The sequence below is a fragment of the Electrophorus electricus genome, chromosome 7 (genome assembly GCF_013358815.1).
Source record: "Electrophorus electricus isolate fEleEle1 chromosome 7, fEleEle1.pri, whole genome shotgun sequence".
Classification (NCBI taxonomy): Eukaryota; Metazoa; Chordata; class Actinopteri; order Gymnotiformes; family Gymnotidae; genus Electrophorus; species Electrophorus electricus.
Genome location: NC_049541.1, coordinates 22195773 through 22217569, shown reverse-complemented (window position 1 = coordinate 22217569; position 21797 = coordinate 22195773). Strand labels below are relative to the sequence as shown.

General features: G+C 45.1%; 2 protein-coding genes across 2 annotated transcripts in view; one reads left to right on the top strand and one right to left on the bottom strand.

Moving 5' to 3' along the window:
- pik3cg (phosphatidylinositol-4,5-bisphosphate 3-kinase, catalytic subunit gamma) overlaps positions 1–6824 on the bottom strand; it is a 14360-nt gene extending 7536 nt beyond the window's left edge. The window contains exon 1 of the mRNA XM_027007524.2: positions 6743–6824. The gene's annotated coding sequence lies outside the window, so the exon portion shown is untranslated. The remainder of the gene's footprint in view (positions 1–6742) is intronic.
- Positions 6787–21797, top strand: nampt1 (nicotinamide phosphoribosyltransferase 1). Its single transcript, XM_027007526.2, has 11 exons — positions 6787–6928; positions 13183–13339; positions 13936–14039; positions 14480–14608; positions 16647–16805; positions 16920–17056; positions 17788–18013; positions 18930–19049; positions 19171–19311; positions 19843–19977; positions 20340–21797. Exons 1-11 carry the CDS (start codon positions 6875–6877, stop codon positions 20451–20453), a joined length of 1476 nt encoding a protein of 491 aa, XP_026863327.2. The 5' UTR covers positions 6787–6874; the 3' UTR covers positions 20454–21797.

Genomic DNA, 21797 nt, shown 5'->3' with positions numbered 1-21797 from the left:
GACCTCTGATAGATCACACACACACACACACACACACACACACACACACACACACACACACACACACACAAAAAAAACAACAACTCCCAGACCTCTGGTAGATCTCTCTCTCTCTCTTTCTCTTTTTCTTTCTCTTTCTCACTCACACACACACAAACTTCTGGTATAAGGCCTGAGTGTGAGGATAAAGACAGGAATTATTTATGTAACATCTTTATACATATAGACACATCTGTACAATTACCCACCACACCTCACTGGTTAGTCTAGTGAGTCTAGTGCTACACAACCACCACTAGTTAGTCTAGACTACAGGACCACCAGTACCCTCCACACACCAGGGCCCACCGCACACCAGTGCCCTCCACACACCAGGGCCCACCGCACACCAGTGCCCTCCACACACCAGGGCCCACCGCACACCAGTGCCCTCCACACACCAGGGCCCACCGCACACCAGTGCCCTCCACACACCAGGGCCCACCACACACCAGTGCCCTCCACACACCAGGGCCCACCGCACACCAGTGCCCTCCACACACCAGGGCCCACCGCACACCAGTGCCCTCCACACACCAGGGCCCACCGCACACCAGGGCCCACCGCACACCAGTGCCCTCCACACACCAGGGCCCACCGCACACCAGTGCCCTCCACACACCAGGGCCCACCGCACACCATTGCCCTCCACACACCAGGGCCCACCGCACACCAGTGCCCTCCACACACCAGGGCCCACCGCACACCAGTACCCTCCACTCACCAGTGCTCCGGCAATGATGGTGGCATGGCCGTGGGTGCTGTGCTGTCCCTAAAGTCCCACAGTGTTACTGGGGTTTTTACACATCTGCCACTGCTGAGAGCAGAGTTTCCTGTCATTCAAAAAAACACAGCCAATAGTGTTCCCAAATAGATGGTCTAGAATTGACCATCAGTAGAGAGCTGGAAGACAGCTAACACAAACGGGGCATGTCCTCAGATCTGGAACTGCACCCTCACATGGATGTTTCTGGAGTCATCTGACACTTAGACACTGATAAATGTTCCAGGATGTAACGCTGAAAATGAACTGAAGAGTGATGAGAGCTTGAAAACTAGTCAGACAAAAGACCTGTGGATGAATATACAAAACTTCACACAAGGCCTTACTCTCAAGTGAGGACCCAAAGACTGTTGCTAAGTATTGAACAGTGTTGCTAAGAACAGAACAATGACAGTGCAAAGTGTTTTTGGTAGCTTCATACCTTGCACTGCTTGCATAGTGTAACAGTGGGCCAGTCAACACAAAGCACTGGGATGTCCATGCAACCTAGCACAAGTGACAGTTTCACTCATTTAAGGAAATTTTAACAATTTCCTAAATAGGTGTCAGAGGGCTGTGTCTGTTTATACCGCAACATCAAAAGCCCAGAGCAATGAAGTATTTTCATCATGGCCAGAGGCATTTTATATATATATATATATATATATATATATATATATATATATATATACAAAACAGAAGGCCGCACATGTGTGATAATTCCACTGGGTCGCAGAACACACAATTATGACCGTAGACAACAGAACTGACATCCTTTATGATGAAACCCCACCACTGTTTAACTTAATAGAGGGTTTATGTGTAATGAAACATAATAAGGTCCATTACCTGATATAGGCCAATATCATTTTACTACTAATTTCTGGTAAATGTTCTGCTTGCCCATATTTTTTGGTTTAATGTGGTAATGTAAAGGTATAAGATATTTTTGTTTGCAGCTTGCAAATATTAACATTTTTGTGTTTAGCTGTTGCCCTTAGCACCAGTGGTTAAAGGATACGAGATGAGTGATGTCATTGCTAAGAAGAATCACCACAGCCTTTATAGTCAGAAAGAAAATCTCACTCCTTGTTTCTAATTTTCTAGGTTGTTTGTTAATGATGTCTATATATTATTAATATTTCATCCCATATTATCCCACATATCATGTTATGATCATGCATTATGCTTTTTTATGTTGAATAAATTACAGTTTTCTGGTGCTTAGAAAGGAACACATTTATACCTTTTTGCACTATGGAGTTTTTCTCTAACCTCTTTGACCTCTCTGACCTTTCTCCACTTACTCCAGGTTGAACCCTTTTTGATAAGCAGAATACTGTACACAATGATACATTTTGTTGACATTTAAAAATTTGCTCAAAGTTCCAACTACTGCAGAAAAAGGCAGATGTTTGTGTTTAGATGAGTTAGTAAGAAAGTCTTTGTTTGAATAGAATTTTTCTAGACTGAGTCACAGTGTGTTTCACAATGCAATCAAATTTACTCATAAAACACAGTCCGAGACCACCAATATAACAAATACTACACGGTTCACTACACGTACAGCCCACCATGAATCAGGAATAACCATAACCAAGGGGAATTAGATGGGTTTTAAGAGTCTGATAGTGCTAGAATCTGGGAGAAGTCAATCCAATGTGCAGATGCTTATACTGAAAAAGCCCTTTGATTTGAAATTTGTACTAGGCACAAATAAATTTAATATGCAATCTAAGAATCCTCACATTCTTATATGGGGACAGTAGGTCTGAAACTCAGGGGCCTCCTCATGTAGAGCTTGATGGTTTAGCAGCAAACCTTTAAATCAATGCTAAACCTCACTGGTAACGAGTGAACAGCACTGGAGTGACACACTTCCTGCCCTGGAGCCTAGTAAGCGGAGGAACTGCTGTGGTTTCTATGGCAAAATCTGTCAGACTTGGACGTACCTCTGGATAGTGGGATTTAGAGATCAGTTCCACTGGATAGAAAATGTTGGAAAGAAACCTAGATCCTGATTGGATATGGTATGCCATGTACTTTATCCTTGTTCTGGATGGATATAACTGGTGTACAGTAGCCCAATATGCACAGATGTTATCAGCATATAAATTGTTATCAGCATATATCTTGGACGGCTAGTACATTTGTTGCAGAATCCAGATACTGAGGTTATCTTTGAACACCTAAGAAAACTCTCCTTCTGATACTGACAGTTGAAGTTGGTGTTTATTAGTAATTATATATGTAGTTTTTATTTTTACTAATTATATATATAGTTTATATTTTTACTAATTATATATGTAGTTTATATTTGTACTAATTATATATGTAGTCTCCTTAATATGGCTTTGCATTTTAACTGTAAAAAGGCTTTTTGTCTTCCATCTGTCCTAGTAGTTGAGAAGCTCTTGTGTATGGACAGTCTTCAAGGGGAGTTCAGCTGAATCAGTTTCATTACACTTCTTCCTGTTTGGGTGCTCAGGCCTCTACTGTGTACTTCACCATCTAGTCATTCTGTAACCCACGTCCTGTAAATCACTCATAATGTGTATCACTGTAGTCACAGTCACAGTGGCGCTTCCATTAGTCACGAGGTTACGTTTGAGAGTTTTGAGTCTGAATGTGCTGAGGAGGAAGTTATGTTACTGCTCATAGTTACGTCTCTGATCATCATGTTCAAGGTCGTACAGTCTCTGCTCTGCTTCTCTTCCGTCTCATACTGTTAGTCTTGTCTTCCATCATCCTGGATGTGACCTTGCCCACGATGACATGATGCACCATTACCCCAGAGCCGGAGTGCTGTGTCCAGGACTGGAAGTGTGATCCATAACTCTGATGGATTATGGAAAGTGAGGGATAAGGTCATTTTTCCAGGGTTTGTCTTGAGAACGGGCCTTCAACATTGCCAGTTAGTAGTTATTAACGTCTCAAACTTAATTATGAATAAATGGTTCTCAATGACAAAGCAAAATAAACCAAGTATACCCACAGATCTGCAGGGTCCTCACTTTGTGGTTGTAACGTGATGAAAGGGAAACACAGACTGGAGAGAGTTAACCCTGTGTTTGCTGCTAGTAGAAAACTCTTTATAGTTATTGTATCAGGTGGAGAGGAATTATTTAACATTTGGACTAATATCATTTATTCGGAAAACTTCGTATTCCAAGTTTTGCACATTATCCAATATCCATTTTGGTGTAAAGCAGGTGTATGCAGTGCTGCTCCTGCCCGCCTTTGTCTTTACGCTGGCACGTAACTCGATATGTATCTATACAGCGCTCATTGTTAATCCGAGTTTCCCCTGGGCAAAGTCGCTGGTGTCACCTGCCAAACCAGTTTCTACTTTATAAATAATCCTAACTGATTTAATGTCTGCAATGAAGGTTTTATGTTTTGCATCTCTTTAATTCTAGGAACGATCTTGAACTGTGCCCCACTCCCTGTTGTCCGGCTCGTAATGATCCATGAGGATTAGTTTAGCCTGCTACTGGACGTTATCCAGCAGGTGTCCTTTTTCATATGTTCCTGATGTCTATGATTGCACATAACTATTTATTTTACATTGTGGTTGATAAGATATTCCTAGTGTTTGGCTACGGACACGTGGAAATAGAGCGCGATCTGAATAAGCACGTAGCGAAAATGCACAGAACATGAAACACCCCATTTTACCTTCAACACAGACACACCTCAAAAATACACTGCAATTACACACACACACACACACACACACACACACACACACGCACCTCACAAACACACTGCGATTACACACACACACACACACACATCTCACAAACACACTGCAATTACACACACACACACACACACACACACACACACCTCACAAACACACTGATTACACACACACACACACACCCACATCACAAACACACTGATTACACACACACACACACACACACACACCATAAACACACTGCGATTACACACACACACACACACACACACACACACACACACACACACACACACACACACACACACACAGAGAGAAAGGCCTACGCTGCGATTTCAGATGGTGTGTGAAGTGTGGCATATTTGTGTTTAGGCTGACGCAGGATCCCTTTTAAGCAGAGATGCAACCTATTGGATAAATGCTCCTGGTGACTCGTCTCCGATAGCCAATCAGAGGCGTATATCTGGGTGTGGGCGTGGGCGCTGCCTTTCCAGTACCAGAGCTTCAAACGTCACCAGCGCGCAAGGGCGCGACGTCCCATCAGTTCAGACTGCAGAGCGTCCGGTCAGATGGATATTAGAGGAGATATAGTGAAACGGTGGTTTATTAAACGGTTGTAACGTCGTTCTAATACTGGAAAGTTTATCGGTTAAGGTGTGTGTAGGTTAACGTGTGTGTACCTTCTCTCCGTTGTCCGTTTTTTTTTTTTGTTCAGCTAATCTAGTCAACCGTCTTATTGCAGTGGACGACAACATAATTTTAAAAAATGATGACATTTTGAAAGTGTGTTAGTTAATGGAGTTGTGTTGCACCATAGACTGGAGGAAACAACAGTATGTGGGAGAATAAACTGGACTTGATTACATGAGTGATCCGTCTGTATGTCTGTAAAATACCAGACATTTACACTCACCACTACTGTAGACCTGTACACTGGAGCACTTACGATGTACCGGTATTGGTACCGTTATTTACCGCGCGTCCTGCTTTGGACCAAATGTTAGCTGGACGCTCTTATAAATGCATCGAATGAAAATATAGAGAATTGAATGAAAAAAGGTGTATTTTGGTAATAAACTGGCAGGTAGCTGTGTAGCTCGCTACCTTAGAAATACTACCAGTTAATGGATAAGCAGTAGATTCTTGTAACGGAGGAGGTGGTGGAGTTTATGAGATATTTACATAATCAGAACAGTGGTTCCTCTCACCTAATGCCTGTTTGTATTTAGGTATTTTAACTTGTTTTGTACACAGATGAAGTTCAGTTTTTTTGTTATTTTTGACAGGAACAGATCCGACGTGTTAGGAGGAGGTGAAGCTACACTGTCAGCTGAACACATTAACAGCGTGCTGGCTGACGGCTTTAGTCCCATGTTGGATATGTCTGAGAATGTGGACACAGAATAGATTAAGATGATTAGATTTAGATTTGTTCCTAGAAGACACACAACACGAGCTGTAGTAATTGGATGGTAAATGACAGCACTGTATTTATACCACTATAGTTTAGCTATACTACCTCTCACTGATCAGTGCTTGAAAATTATTTAGGTTTCCTGCTAAAGGTGAAATATATCAAATACAGTTGTTTATCAGACAGGGAATTTCTCATTATCTTTGTAGTCTTTTTTTTCACAATGTCCCAAAGGGTCATACATCTGTGCATGTTATGTGTTATTGATAAATGAGAGGTTTTGATTATTACTTTGATTATTATTTGATTATTTGATTTGATTACTGTGCACCTTTTATCCTGTAACGTGAGGGCTTTCTCTGCCTTTTCTTCTGCTACTGGTAATGATATTAATCCTTTTGATAAGAACAAATCCTCTGAGTAAAATTGAACCTGTACAGATTGTCTCAGACGGTCAGTCTCACACTGAACTAAGCTTTCCACCACTTGATATACCATCTGAAAATTTGCCTTTCTGATCTGAAAGATGATATATTTTTATTCTTCTAGAAGTTTTACTTTCACTTTTACATTGGTATTCTTTCATTCCACAAATTCCTCAAGGCAACTTCTTCATTCCCACCATCCTGCTTTACTAATAACGTGCTTTATAATCATTTAATGTGTTGTCATGACCGTCATTATGGTTTTACATTTACAAACTGTATATGTGCGTTTTAAACGTATGTGATCATGTATTACTAAACATGCATGAAGGCGTTCGTGGGCCTTAACTCGGCCCCGCCCACAGTGGGACGTCAGCGGAAGTTCTCCATTTACTTACCGGGAAACCCGACATAGTCCCGCCTACCGCGAGCTCCGTAGCGGCGTCGTTAAGTGCGTGTTAGGTTGCGAGTTCCCCGTGGAGAGCGGAGAGAACAACAGCTGTGACAGTGCGGACTGCAGCCCGGGGAAGATGGAGAAGCGGGACGCAGACTTCAACATCCTACTGGCCACCGACTCGTACAAGGTGAGCGCGTGGCCGTGATGGCCCGGCGGGCTCCTGCCTCCGTTAACGGGTTTGTGAGTGATGAGACGGGCGAGGTGGCTGCATCCTTGCAGGCCGACAGGTTTGTCCGGTAGCGCGATGAGTCGGTGTCACGCGTTAGGCCGGGCGCGAGAGGAGCGCTGGTGGCGCGGCCCCGTCTGAAGCATCCAGCACGCAGTTGACGCTCGGGAGGAGACGAGACGGGGTTTGTGCGAGGTGATGGATGATACTGGGTAACGTGAAATGAACCGGAGCGGAGACGAACGCGCGTGAGCCCGACATCAGCCCGGTTTGAAGCGTGTCGGGTTAGAGCCGGTGCCCGCGGGGCAGGAGGAGCTCGCTGACCGGACACACCGGAGTCGCATTCGCTCGAGAAACAAAAGCGAAAGCGCCCGTCACGCGCTTTCGGGAAACTGAAACTTTCGTTCTGGTCCAAGGGGCGTAGAGTTAAAAGGCGGATGAAGTGAATAAGATTGCAGTTCGCGCCCTGGTCACGTCTGCGTGTCTTATGTACACACGCGACGCTCCAGCCCCGCGAGCGCTCCGGTGCGGCACGCGCCATTAGGTGTGCTACTTATCTGTCCGTCCGCATCTCTGTTTTGGACTGGGTGATTTTTTATTTTTTTATTTTTTTTTTGCGTGGTGGTTTCATTTTAGTGCGCCGTCCCCATGCCCCGTACCCCCCCCCCCCCTCCACGCGCACACTGCCTAACCGCGGGTCACGGGCGCCAAAACGGGACGGTGATCCCCGGTGTAAATTTGCGCACCTGGAGAAATCGAAAGTGAAAAACGACAACGTGCAGAGTGAAAAGAACTCGCCAAGTCCACGAGTGCTGCAGCTGGGCGGATCATTAGCGCAGGTCACCCGGGACGGAGCTTCTGCCCCGTGGCACGTAGAAGTCTGAACTTAATGGAGGATGCTCGCCACTGGCTCGCGCAATCCGTAGGCTGGCCTGCTCCGTGTCTGCCTGACCTTCAGAAGATGCAAAAATGTTTAAAATACAAGAACTGGCAAAAGTGTGTGTCTTGAAAAAGGACCTGATGTTTTAATTAGCAAGATGTGTTGAACAAGAAGAACAAATACGCTTGTTGTGCTGTTAGAAACGGTCTGGCTCTTTTTCTTTAATTTGGACTTTCCGAAGTCTTTGCTCTAGCGACCCCAGATGGACAGTGCTGATATTGGGCACCTCGTGCCTGTGCAGTCGCCCTGCATTTGTTATTACAGACGTATAATTCAGGACTGTTATAACGTTCTGTTTTGCATTTGGGTTGTTGCTCATGTTCTGTAAATGCTTTCTTAAGATTCATGGTTCCTGTTGAAATGACACTGGCACACGGTGCATGTTTCTTATTTACCATCACGATTGTAAATCCATATTCAGGAAATGTTTGCTATATTTGACTCTTGTCCGTCTCAGAGACACCTGAGACACTAGCAGAGGTAGATACGGGTAAATTTGTCTGTTTTTATTGCTGAAGTGCCCCATCAGTGCCAAGGCTTAGTGGTAAACGCACAGATGACGCACTCTTGTTTAACTGTTATTATCAGTGACATTTTAAAGTAATAGTTCACAAAACCACCACAGAATTAGAGCGATATCTGTAATATTCACTTTGAGCGAGAAAACAGTCCATATCTGTGTAGGACTGGCCAGTGGAGCTCCGCTGCATGACGTGAAGACACTGTGGTGCAGCGCAGGTCTTCGTCACCTCTGTGATGTTCCAGCAGCCTGCGTGCTGTGCGGTGACAGCATTGTGACCGTGCCTGTGGAAGCGCAGGGTGCGTCCTAACCTACATCTCGGCAAATGGAGTCAGTTTGTTTATGGCATGAGTGGAATGAAAAACTCACACGATTTCATCCATTATCTTAACCCTGTAACGCCTGAATTACCTGAATCGTGTAACTCCTGGACTCTGTAAGTGCTAAATCTGCTCACTGTGGTGCAGTGCGTTAACGCCCATGGTTGTTTAAAATGTAAAAAAAAAAAGTATGACAATATGCATCATTGTATTTAGGTTGAATTTGTACAGCTAACAAATTTTGAAATTGAAAAGTAATTAATCTGCAAAGTATTAGTGTTGGCCTTTAAAAGCTAGAAAATAATTAAATGATTTTTGTTTTAATTTTACAGCAATTTAAAAAAGACAAACAGCAAAATGAAACATTTTAAATGAGAGAGAGAGAGAGAGAGAGAGAGAGCATGATTTACTTGTCCAGCGACGGAGGATCGCTGGGTTGTTTTGTTCAGACTGCGGGACGCTCCTGTCTGCTGTTCTAGACACTTATACTTTGGGTTTTATGAAACATGTGGGTGTTGTAGAAGTACTGACAGTCCCACACCAGGCTGAGGACAGTGGACCATGTGTGTGTGTGATGCTAGCGTGTCATGGCCCAGGCCTAATGCAGATTCTCCAGTGTGTGTGTGGGTTTGTGTGTGTGTGTGTGTGATCTAGTCTCTGATGTAGGTTGTTTATGTGCAGATTAGTTTATTTACAGGTCTCATAACAGTCGTCAGTTTACAGGTCAGTTTACATGTAGCAGTATTACTCTGGAACTGCAGCAGCACAGAAACACTGTTTATGTCCTTGTGTTGTGTGTCCTGGCATTTGATTGGATCGTGGAGGGGCCTTGGCTGGCCCTGGACCAATCCCGTGTCTCTGCTCTGGACGGGCTATGCCTCCCAGGGATGGACAGAGCTCCAGTGAAACAGTAGAAGCAAGTGACATTTAGATAGAGAGCAAGGGGCTGTACACTCGCATATGCACATGCCTACACACACACACACACACACACACACACACACACACACACACACACACACACATGCACGCATACACATGCATATACATATGCATGCGCACACATACACAAACACATACATGCATATACACACGTACACATGCATGCACACATGCGCACACACATGTGCACACACACACACATTCTCACAGATATGCACACACGCACACAAACACACTCTCACAGACATGCGCACACACAAATGCACACACACACATGCGCACGCACGTGCACACACATACACGCACACACACTCACACATACACACATAGCTGATGCACCAGCTGTGGTGAAATTCAATGAAATAGGATCAGTAGAGTATCTAGAACAGAGCATGGGGTCAGCTAGCAGAGTAACACACCTGTGTCAGATTATAACACACCTGTGTCACTGTAACACACCTTTGTCACAGTTTAACTCATTTATGTCACTATGTTGCACACCTGTGTTGCAGTGTAACAGGTACTGGCTGCTTTAAGGAGGCTAGGTGCCCAGTACTGAAACTCACCTGTTACAATTCTCCAAACATAATGGTCTATTGTGGTAGAAAGTGTTTCAAGGTGATATTTGACCTGCTAATTCATTTGCTGTGTTGTTGTGGCCCAGCAGCAGGTAATGTGCTTGCAGTGGCCTGCACATGCTCCTGCACATGCACCATGTGTGTTCACCATGTGCTCTCTGTGCCATTGCTGTGTCCTCAACGCAGAGTGCACAGGATCTCCTTCCCTGCGCATGCCTGACTGAGCCACAGCTGTTCAGCTGACAGGGAGAGGGGAGAGAGAGTGTAAAGGAAGAGAGTGTGAGAGAGAGGGAGAGAGAGACAGGAGGAGAGAGAGCCTGAAGGAGAGAGAGAGAGAGAGGGAGAGAGTGTGAGAGACAGGGAACAGCAGAACATGAGGGAGAGAGTGTAAAAGAGAGGGAGAGAGAGACAGGAGGAGAGAGAGCCTGAGGGAGAGAGAGAGAGGGAGAGAGAGAGCATGAGGGAGAGAGTGTGAGAGACAGGGAGCAGCAGAACATGAGGGAGAGAGTGTAAAAGAGAGGGAGAGAGAGACAGGAGGAGAGAGAGCCTGAGGGAGAGAGAGAGAGAGAGAGAGAGGGAGAGAGAGAGAGAGTGTGAGAGACAGGGAGAGAGAGAGCATGAGGGAGAGAATATAAAAGAGGGAGAGAGAGACAGGAGGAGAGAGAGCCTGAGGGAGAGAGAGAGAGGGAGAGAGAGAGCATGAGGGAGAGAGTGTGAGAGACAGGGAGCAGCAGAACATGAGGGAGAGAGTGTAAAAGAGAGGGAGAGAGAGACAGGAGGAGAGAGAGCCTGAGGGAGAGAGAGAGAGAGAGAGAGAGAGAGAGAGAGAGAGAGAGAGAGAGAGAGAGAGTGTGAGAGACAGGGAGAGAGAGAGCATGAGGGAGAGAATATAAAAGAGAGGGAGAGAGAGACAGGAGGAGAGAGAGCCTGAGGGAGAGAGAGAGCATGAGGGAGAGAATATAAAAGAGAGGGAGAGAGAGACAGGAGGAGAGAGAGCCTGAGGGAGAGAGGGAGAGAGAGAGCATGAGGGAGAGAGTGTAAAAGGGAGAGAGAGAGACAGGAGGAGAGAGAGCCTGAGGGAGAGAGAGAGAGAGAGCATGAGGGAGAGAGTGTAAAAGAGAGAGAGAGAGAGAGAGAGAGAGAGAGAGAGAGAGAGAAGCCACCAGTCCTGTGTGCTATAACTGCTCTCTGTAACTACACAGAGTAACTGCTCTCTGTATCTCTACACAGTATAACTGCTCTCTATAACTCTACACAGTAACTGCTCTCTATAACTCTACACAGTAACTGCTCTCTATAACTGCACAGTATAACTGCTCTCTGTAACTACACAGAGTAACTGTTCTCTGTATCTCTACACAGTGTAACAGCTCTCTAACTCTACACAGAGTAACTGCTCTCTGTAACTCTACACAGTAACTGCTCTCTATAACTACACAGTATAACTGCTCTCTGTAACTACACAGAGTAACTGCTCTCTGTATCTCTACACAGTGTAACTGCTCTCTATAACTCTACACAGTAACTGCTCTCTATAACTCTACACAGTAACTGCTCTCTATAACTGCACAGTATAACTGCTCTCTGTAACTACACAGAGTAACTGCTCTCTGTATCTCTACACAGTATAACTGCTCTCTATAACTCTACACAGTAACTGCTCTCTATAACTCTACACAGTAACTGCTCTCTATAACTACACAGTATAACTGCTCTCTGTAACTACACAGAGTAACTGTTCTCTGTATCTCTACACAGTGTAACAGCTCTCTGTAACTCTACACAGAGTAACTGCTCTCTGTAACTCTACACAGTATAACTGCTCTCTCTAACTCTACACAGTAACTGCTCTCTATAACTCTACACAGTATAACTGCTCTTTGTAACTACACAGAGTAACTGCTCTCTGTATCTCTACACAGTGTAACTGCTCTCTGTAACACTACACAGAGTAACAGCTCTCCGTAACTCTACACATAGTAAATGCTCTGAAGAAAAGGTTATAAATTAATAAAGAACATTCGGATTATCCAGATGTGAACTTAACTATCAGTTTCTGGAGGGCTAAAATTTTCTAATCGGATTTATTTGAATGTTTAATATGTATGATAAGTGGGCATCTGAGAACTTAAATACTGCACAGTCAGGTTCTGACTTGGCTGCAGACTGTTTTGTATCTGTTCTCCTAAACATTTGTCTGCAGTGCATCTCAGACCAACAGCACGTCAGTGCAGTAACAGGAGCCTGTTTGGCTGAGGGTAGGAGACATTACTCTGATCCCAGATGCCTTTGGAAATGTCTTAGCCCACATTCCACCATCAAAGTAGGTGCATCAGAAATGTTCACAACTGATGTGTGAATTGAATATGAGATTTTTGATATTTGTGCATGCCACAGTCCAGTGACTGGGACGAAGGATGGGTAGTGACGCGGTGCGTTACCCCCTGCAGCGGAGCAAACCCCATTCAGAGTGCTCAGATGCTGAAGTACGTCCCTGATGAAAGCTTTAGCAGAGGGAAATGTTTTGCGATATTGCTGTGCTTCAGCCATGAAATGGCGCACATGAGAGAGTAGGTGAGAAGCCTGGTAGTGTACCGCTGGTATAGTGGTGTGCTCGCTGGACCCGGGAAGGTCCACACATGCCTGTTCTTGTTTGGATGACTTGCTCTGTTACCGTTCTGAGTATCAGTTGAGGGAGACTGTGATTTTCCAGATCCTTCCACACTCTCAGGGCTATTCCGAAGCCTCAGTCAGTACTCAGAAATGTTCTTCAGATGTGTTTTTGTATGAACAGATGGATGGAAGTGTTGGTTGGAAGTGAGACATGTTTCTCCTGGTGTGTGCGACAGTCTGCTAATACTGTACGTCTACACAGTACTGTGTGTGAATCTGAGCTGTCTGTCTCTGTGTTGCAGGTAACTCACTATAAGCAGTACCCACCCAACACTAGTAAAGTGTACTCCTACTTCGAGTGTCGTGAGAAGAAAACAGACCCCAGCAAGACCCGCAAAGTCAAGTACCAACAAACGGTTTTCTATGGCTTACAGTACATTCTTCACAAATACTTAAAAGGTATGGAACCCTACACACAAGCCAAGTGTACAGGCCTGTGTTTACGTCTGTGTACTGCTCCTGGGTGTCTGTCCCGTAATCTCTTTGGCCTTGGTTGGGAGTGAGGACATGAGGACGACCTTGGAGACTGTGAAGTTCAGTGATTATTAACGCTGTTGAAGTTTAATGTAGGATTTGTTACACCATCTGACGTCTGCCTACTCTGTAGTGAAATGTCCAGGTATGGGGGGGCGGGGCGGGCGGGCGGGCGTTGCTAGGTTGTTGTAAGACATGAAGAACATAATTGACCAGGCACAGCAAAGCCCCAGAGGTGACGGGCTACAGGGTGTGTGTTGGAGCTCTGAGAACTGAAGCAGCTCAGATGATCGTTAGAAGGACAGTGGATGCGTCAGGAGGTCAACGTGTCTGTACATATAACAACTCACTAGGACAAAGATGCACTGTGTGAGAAACCTTCCTAATGTAATAAAACAAGGGACTGCAACACACACACACACACATACACACACGCGCGCGCATGCACGCACACACATACACATGTGCGTGCGCACACACACAGACACAGACTCATTTGCGTTGTCTCTGCTGACTGCCAGGAAAGGTTGTGACCTCTGAGAAGATCCAGGAGGCCAAGGACGTGTACCAGGAGCACTTTCAGGATGACGTGTTCAATGAGAAAGGCTGGAAATACATTCTAGAGGTAAGGAGAAAATGAGAAACGGCCAGCAGAGGCTGCTGAGATCTTCAGCTCGGCTGAAAAATGCCCCTCACAGCGCTCACAGGTCCTCTGGGCTCAATTATGTTGGTCTACCCCAGCCTGAAGAGTTTCTGCACTGTGGTTATACAGAGTTCCAGAGTTAATAACATTTCAGGCTTTATTCGGTTCTGCTCTGTTCCACGGCCTCTGTAGGCCTCGCTGCTAACCACGTTCATTTACGTTGGGGTTTGTTTTTAGTGTTTTTTGTATTTTATTTACATAGGAGTTTGTTTTTAGTGTTTTAGTATTTTCTCATGTATTATGGCTACATATCAGTGTTCTCAATAAATTCAATTGTGGTATTACTGTTTTATTTATTTTCTCTTTTTTCCATGTTGAAATGTTTGATGTAAGTGATGGTCCATTGTGGTCTGTGTCTGTAGAAATACGATGGCCACCTCCCCATCGAGGTGAAGGCCGTGCCCGAGGGGAGTGTGATCCCCCGTGGTAATGTGCTCTTCACCGTGGAAAGCACAGATCCAGAGTGCTACTGGCTCACCAACTGGGTGGAGGTGAGTAATGTGGGTGGAGGTGAGTGATGTTGGTGGAGGTGAGTGTCCTGGGTGAGCTGAGCCCCATGACCCAGGCTGCCTTACATGCCTTGTGTCATGTGACTGTCTGAACTATGCTGTGTCATGTGACTGACTGAAATGCTGTGTCGTCCCAAAGCCACTACTTAGCCTGCCCTTGGGCTATGATTCTAACTGTAAAATTGAATAATAACCTTTAAAAAATGACAGAAATCATAGAATCAAATTTAGAAACAAGAAAATCTATTGTGTTTGTGCGAAGGTCTGATGATGATTGTCACCCTGACTGGGTGCGTGGAGAGTGTGCATCTCCCTCCGTGCTGGTGTACGGAGTGTCTGAGGGCCAGGGACGCTGACCTAGTTCCTCCACCATCACCAAGAACATTTAAGAGTCTAAACAAGAGCAGCTGAGACCAGTGAGATTGGGGCTGTAATCGGTCTTGTGTTTGTCTATCTCTGAAGGCTGCAGGGATAGTGTGAAGTAAACATGAACATAAAATTATTATATGACAGAACTCGTGGTTCTATCATTTTTATCCAAAGCAACTTATGACTGAGTACAATTTGAGCAATTGAAGGTTAAGGGTATTGCTCAGGGGCCCCACCTTGGCAACGGTGGGGCTTGAACCAGCAGTCTTCTGACTACATGTCAAGTACTTTTACCACTGAAGTCTCACACACTCCTTATGGTTCTCCTCACACACACTCTTCACACACTCCTTCCAGTTCTCCTCACGTACACTCTTCACAGATCTCCTCATACACACACTCCTTATGGTTGTGGGATGAGTACATTCAGGTATTTTAGCTGCTGGATTAACAGGCCTGTGACTGCACTGCATTGGTTCACAAATAAAGTTCCAATTGCAAGATTGTGCAGAAAAATTACAACTGGATCTTCACTCAGTCCCACCTTAAAGCTACGTTAGTCAGAGGCTAAACCAAACATGAAATAGTAGGTGTGACCAAACGTGCAGTTTCACTTTGACATGAATGGGGTTCAGGCTTCCTAGTTGAAAGGGGGAAGAGTTGCAATCTGGTTATAATGGGTTTGGCCCAGTAAAGGAAACCACTGCTGTGACCTGCTGAATTAACAGTGTTTTCTCCAGCCGCCGCTATCTGGACTGCTTTCATTAGTGAGAATGAACAGCAGGTATTGACACCATGTGCTGACACTGTGTGATGACACAGCAGGTATTGACACCATGTGATGGCACTGTGTGATGACTCGACAGGTTAGACACTGTGTGATGACACAGCAGGGTTAGACACCATGTGATGGCACTGTGTGATGACTCGACAGGTTAGACACTGTGTGATGACACAGCAGGGTTAGACACCATGTGATGGCACTGTGTGATGACACAGCAGGTATTGACACCATGTGATGGCACTGTGTGATGACACAGCAGGTATTGACACCATGTGATGGCACTGTGTGATGACTCGACAGGTTAGACACTGTGTGATGACACAGCAGGGTTAGACACCATGTGATGGCACTGTGTGATGACTCGACAGGTTAGACACTGTGTGATGACACAGCAGGGTTAGACACCATGTGAAGGCATTGTGTGATGACACGGCAGGGTTAGATACTGTGATGACACAGCAGGGTTAGACACTGATGACACCGTGTGATGACACTGTGTGATGACACGGCAGGTTTAGATGATGTCAGCTCGACTGGCTGGACTGAAACAAAGCAGCACTCTGAACTCCTGCCCACTGGTGCGTCCAACCCTGTGGTGTAAGATGGTGTGACAGCCCGCTGTTCTCCTGTTCCGCACTATTGCAAACTCACTGACTCGTCCACTCAAATTAGCTAGACTGACCGGACCTGCACCAGGCAGTTAAGCTCTCTGAGCCCCACCAGGGCAGGGATGCTCTACTCCCCAGAGTCATCAGATCAGCATTCAGATCAGCGTTCTGCTTCTATCCCACCGCTGGTTCCCTGCCCTGTTCAACATAAACCCACATTTAAGATGATGGTACTGAATCTACTACTGTTCCTCTACAGACTATCCTGGTTCAGATCTGGTACCCCATAACTGTTGCAACCAACTCACGAGAGCAGAAGAAGATCCTGGCCAAGTATCTCATGGAAACTTCTGGAACTTTGGAGGGTCTTGAATACAAGCTGCATGACTTTGGCTATAGGGGTGTTTCTTCACAGGAGGTAAACAAACAAACAAACACTGTTCAACTCCAGTAACGTTCACAAATGTAATACCATCAATGCGAGACGATGCCTGACTGCACAAACGTTTTTCATTTTCACTTTCTCTTGTAGACTGCTGGCATTGGTGCCTCCGCACACCTGGTGAACTTCAAAGGAACAGACACAGTGGCTGGAATTGGAGTCATCAAGAAGTACTATGGCACCAAAGACCCAGTGCCAGGGTTTTCTGTACCAGCTGCAGAACACAGGTGAGGTTGGCCTGGGCATCTTCACAAGCCTTCCCAAAACAGAGTTGGGCAGACACATATCAGAGCCAGGGAACTCTGTAGAGGTGTAGTGTAACGGTGTAGTGTAGAAGTGTAGTGTAGGCTGTGTAGAGGTGTAATGTAGAGGTGTAATGTAGGTGGTGTAGAGGTGTAATGTAGAGGTGTAGTGTAAAGGTGTAGTGTAGGCTGTGTAGAGGTGTAGTATAGAGGTGTAATGTAGGCTGTGTAGAGGTGTAGTGTAGGCTGTGTAGAGGTGTAGTATAGAGGTGTAGTGTAGAGGTGTAATGTAGAGATGTAACGTAGAGGTGTAATGTAGGCTGTGTAGAGGTGTAATGTAGAGGTGTAATGGGCGTAGACTGGCCCACTGTTGATGAGGAATGGCCTCCTACATTTTCGGCCATTATTACTGCTTGAGTTAATGCTTTTATTATCCGAGGGAGTTAATGCTTTTATTATGCGAGGGCATTGTGGGTGATGATGACATATTATACTATATAATTATATGAAATGTTGAAATTGAAGAAAACTTTGCTACCATTGAGCTGGCTTATTCTTAATGTGTTTTCAGGCGCATCAAATAGGACATTGTGCTGCCCTCTAGTGGCTGTATTACTTGTTGCTACTTGAAAGGTTTTACTCGAAACGCCGTGCTTTTGTAAAGTGTTCATCACTCACCCCTTACCATCTGTGTTTAACCCCCACCCCCACCTCAGCACAATCACTGCCTGGGGCAAAGACCACGAGAAGGATGCCTTTGAACACATCATCAAGCAGTTTCCGTCCGTACCTGTGTCCATCGTCAGCGACAGCTACGACATCTACAACGCCTGCGAGAAGATCTGGGGCGAGGACCTGAGGACACTGGTGGAGAAACGCAGTGCTGATGCCCCGCTGGTGGTGCGGCCTGATTCCGGGAACCCGCTGGACACCGTCCTGAAGGTAACCCCCACCTGCACACATGCTTTTATTTATTTATGTTTGTTTGTTTGTTTTTGTTTAGGGCTTGAGAAAGGTCTGATCAGACTATTTGTAAAAATCCCCAAAATTGCAGTCAAACGTATCTGTAGCAATTCACTAAACCGATTGTGTTTATTTGTTTAGGAAGGTAAAAACTGCAGGATAGTTAAGTAGAACCGCATCACAGTTTTACAGGCCTGATGTGCTGACTGCAGGGTAACTGGTTGTTATTGCTGTATTTCTACATTCTCGTTCTAACCCTACAAGGACTCGCGTTTCTTAATGTCTGGGCACAGGTCTTACTTCTTAAAGACAAGGTGAAACACAAACAAGATATAACATAACTCACCTAGCAAGGTATCGCACGACACATAACAAATGATAACATAACTCACATAAGGTGTAACATTGCTCACAGATGTTCCGAAATAAAGCCTGATCACTGCACTGTGTATTGCTAATCCCATAATCCCAGTTTAGCATGACTTTGTCCTGTATGAGATTGTTGTTTATTCCTCTATCTGGACATCTTTCAGCAGATACAGTGTTGAGTGGTAGCTTTACAATGAGATATTATGATTAATGATTATTTATTTAAAAGAAAGAGAAAGGAAACGATGAAGGAGCCACGTTATCTGACACTATCGACAGCCACCTTCACCCTGGACCCTGGTGCCCGACTCTGGTGCCCAACCCTGGTACCCAATCCTGGTACCCGACCCTGGTGCCAGACCCTGGTACCCGACTGTAGTATTCTGACTCTCCTGAAGGCCTTGGTGGACAGGATCAGGCAGTTTAGTTGAAGGGTTTGTGGGGGAACCCAGATCTGCAGCACCTGTGTGAGGGGTCTCACTGCGCATAAGGGCTCCCATGTGACCATCACTGTCTTATTTCACAGGTCTTGGAGATTTTAGGGAAGAAGTTTCCCCCTTTCGAGAACTGCAGGGGCTACAAGCTGCTTCCACCCTACATCCGGGTAATTCAGGGTGACGGCGTGGACATCAACACTCTGCAGGAGGTGAGCTCAGCTCCTGCTTCTGACCTTCTGACCTCTGCTCCTGACCTCTGCTGAGGGCAGGACTGCTGGCCTTCCTGCCGGGCAGCATTCGATGGCATTGTGCTGTGTGACTGTCCTGTAGATCGTGGAGGGCATGAAGAAGCACAGGTGGAGCATCGAGAACATCTCCTTTGGTTCTGGAGGAGCCCTTCTGCAGAAGCTCACCCGCGACCTTCTCAACTGCTCCTTCAAATGCAGCTACGTGGTGACGAACGGGCTCGGGGTGAGGCCTTCCTGTCTCATAAACAGCTTTATTACATCATAAACTACTCCCTAAAACAGCTTTATTACATCATAAACTACTCCCTAAAACAGCTGTATTACACCATTAACTACTCCCTAAAACAGCTGTATTACACCATTAACTACTCCCTAAAACAGCTTTATTACATCATAAACTACTCCCTAAAACAGCTGTATTACATCATAAACTACTCCCTAAAACAGCTGTATTACATAATTAACTACTCCCTAATACAGCTTTATTACATCATAAACTACTCCAGAAAACAGCTGTATTACATCATTAACTACTCCCTAAAACAGCTGTATTACACCATTAACTACTCCCTAAAACAGCTGTATTACACCATTAACTACTCCCTAAAACAGCTGTATTACACCATTAACTACTCCCTAAAACTTGAATTTCTTGGTTTTATAGAGTATCGACTAGTTCCTTTGTAAACCTCAATCTGAAGAGGATAGCATTCTTTCAATGAGGTTTACACACTGTTTCATTTTTTTCTTCCAGGTAAATGTCTTCAAAGATCCTGTAGCTGACCCCAACAAAAGGTCAAAGAAGGGTCGTCTGTCTCTTCACCGGAAGCAGAATGGGGATTATGTCACTCTGGAGGAAGGCAAAGGGGACCTGGAGGAGTATGGGGCGGTAGGAACAACTCTCTCCTCACTGTCTCTCCTCACTCTCTATGCTGTCTCTCCTCACTGTCTCCCTATGCTGTCTCTCCACATTGTCTCTCTATGCTGTCTCTCCTCAAAGTCTCCTCACTGTTTCTCCATGCTGTCTCTCCTTGCCTTCTGTGAGATAAGTCTCAAGTTCTTCTGTTACTGTGTAGCTTTCAGCCGTGTCTAGCATTAGTGCCAGGAGGATACATCATCACTGAATACTATCGTGCTTTCACACACACACACACACACACACACACATCGGGGCCAGATCAGCACCAGACATGCTCCACACAGCCACCCTTCATTGCGTAAGACGTCTGCCTGTCCCGTCTGTCTCTGCAGGACCTGCTTCACACCGTCTTCCACAATGGGAAGATCGTGAAGACATACACGTTTGACGAGGTCAGGGACAATGCCAGACTCAAGGAGAGCGAAATGGAGGAGCTGATTCACTGAGAGCCATGGGCTCCACCCACACACCTCCTCCACCCACACACCTCCTCCAGCCCTCCACCCACACACCTTGTCCACCCACAAACCATCTCCAGCCATCCACCCATACACTTCCTCCACCCACACACCTTCTCTAGCTCTCCACGCACACACCTTCTCCAGCTCTCCACCCACACACCTCCTCCACCCTCCACCCTCCACCCCTCAGGGCAGGTGGTGCCCACCCTGCTCTGACCCCAGCAGTGATGAAGGAGAGCGTGTGAAAGAGTGTGGTGTTGAATGCCAGAGAGAGAGGGGAGAGGAATCCTCCCCTCACTGTGTCCTGTGTCCCACGTATAGAGCTGCTCTGTGGTTCAGTTTCCAGACTCTATCAAGCTTTGATGCCTGTTTTTAATGTCAGACACGAAAAAGGCTGTCGTGATATTTAAAAGATAAAACACAGTAATGTATATGATCAAGCATTGCAGGAGATCTGTGTTTTCTACAAGAAGTTCTGACTCTTTTTTTCTCTCCTTGTTTGACTGTAGGAATGAGAGATAGTTGTTCAGTGTTGTTGAATGTGAATGTTGTGTGTTCAGACCATTACTCTGATTTCTAAGAATTATTCTGTTCCTTATGCAATGGACATTGCTGATCTGGGAAAGAACTCTACCACGTTCGCCGTTGGCCTTTTCTTTGTAGATCATTCCCCGTCCACAGAGGAAACTCCAAATACTGTCAAGTTAGTAGATGCTAAAATCATGCAGCAGAGATCCTCTTTAGTCTACACAGTGTAGATGTTTATCTGTTGTCATCTTTTTTTTTTACAAGTATAGATATGTCACTGAAGTTTTTTATGATTTAGACAACAAACAGAAAAATATGTTTTTCTGTGTAACAGGAATCATTTTAGGAGAACTTGGGTTTAATATTTTGTATACTCCCTATTGTCTCAATTTCCACAATCATTATTTTTTTATGATGGAGGTAAATATTGCCAGAATTCTCACAGTAAATATCCACAAACAAATTAATGTGGCCAAAACGCCTTCCGTCTTGTATATAACGTGTATTTAAAGAGGAGGAAGGTTGGTGGAAACAGATATTCTAGTGTTTTTATTTTGTCTAATCCCAGTTTTATACCAAATAGAAAATCAATCTGTCTGCAAAGTTTCATTGTGTGTTTTTGTTCAGTCAGTCTCGTGGGTGTGTGTGCACGACACCTGTTCGTTTTCTTTTGCCCGATGTTTATATGTATATATGTTGGATGCCCAGACGTTTTTTTTTTTTCATTCAGCTTCCTCTGGTATTTTAAACTAACATGGCAATGCGGTGTTGTCTTCATATTAAAATCTCACCCTGTCTCTA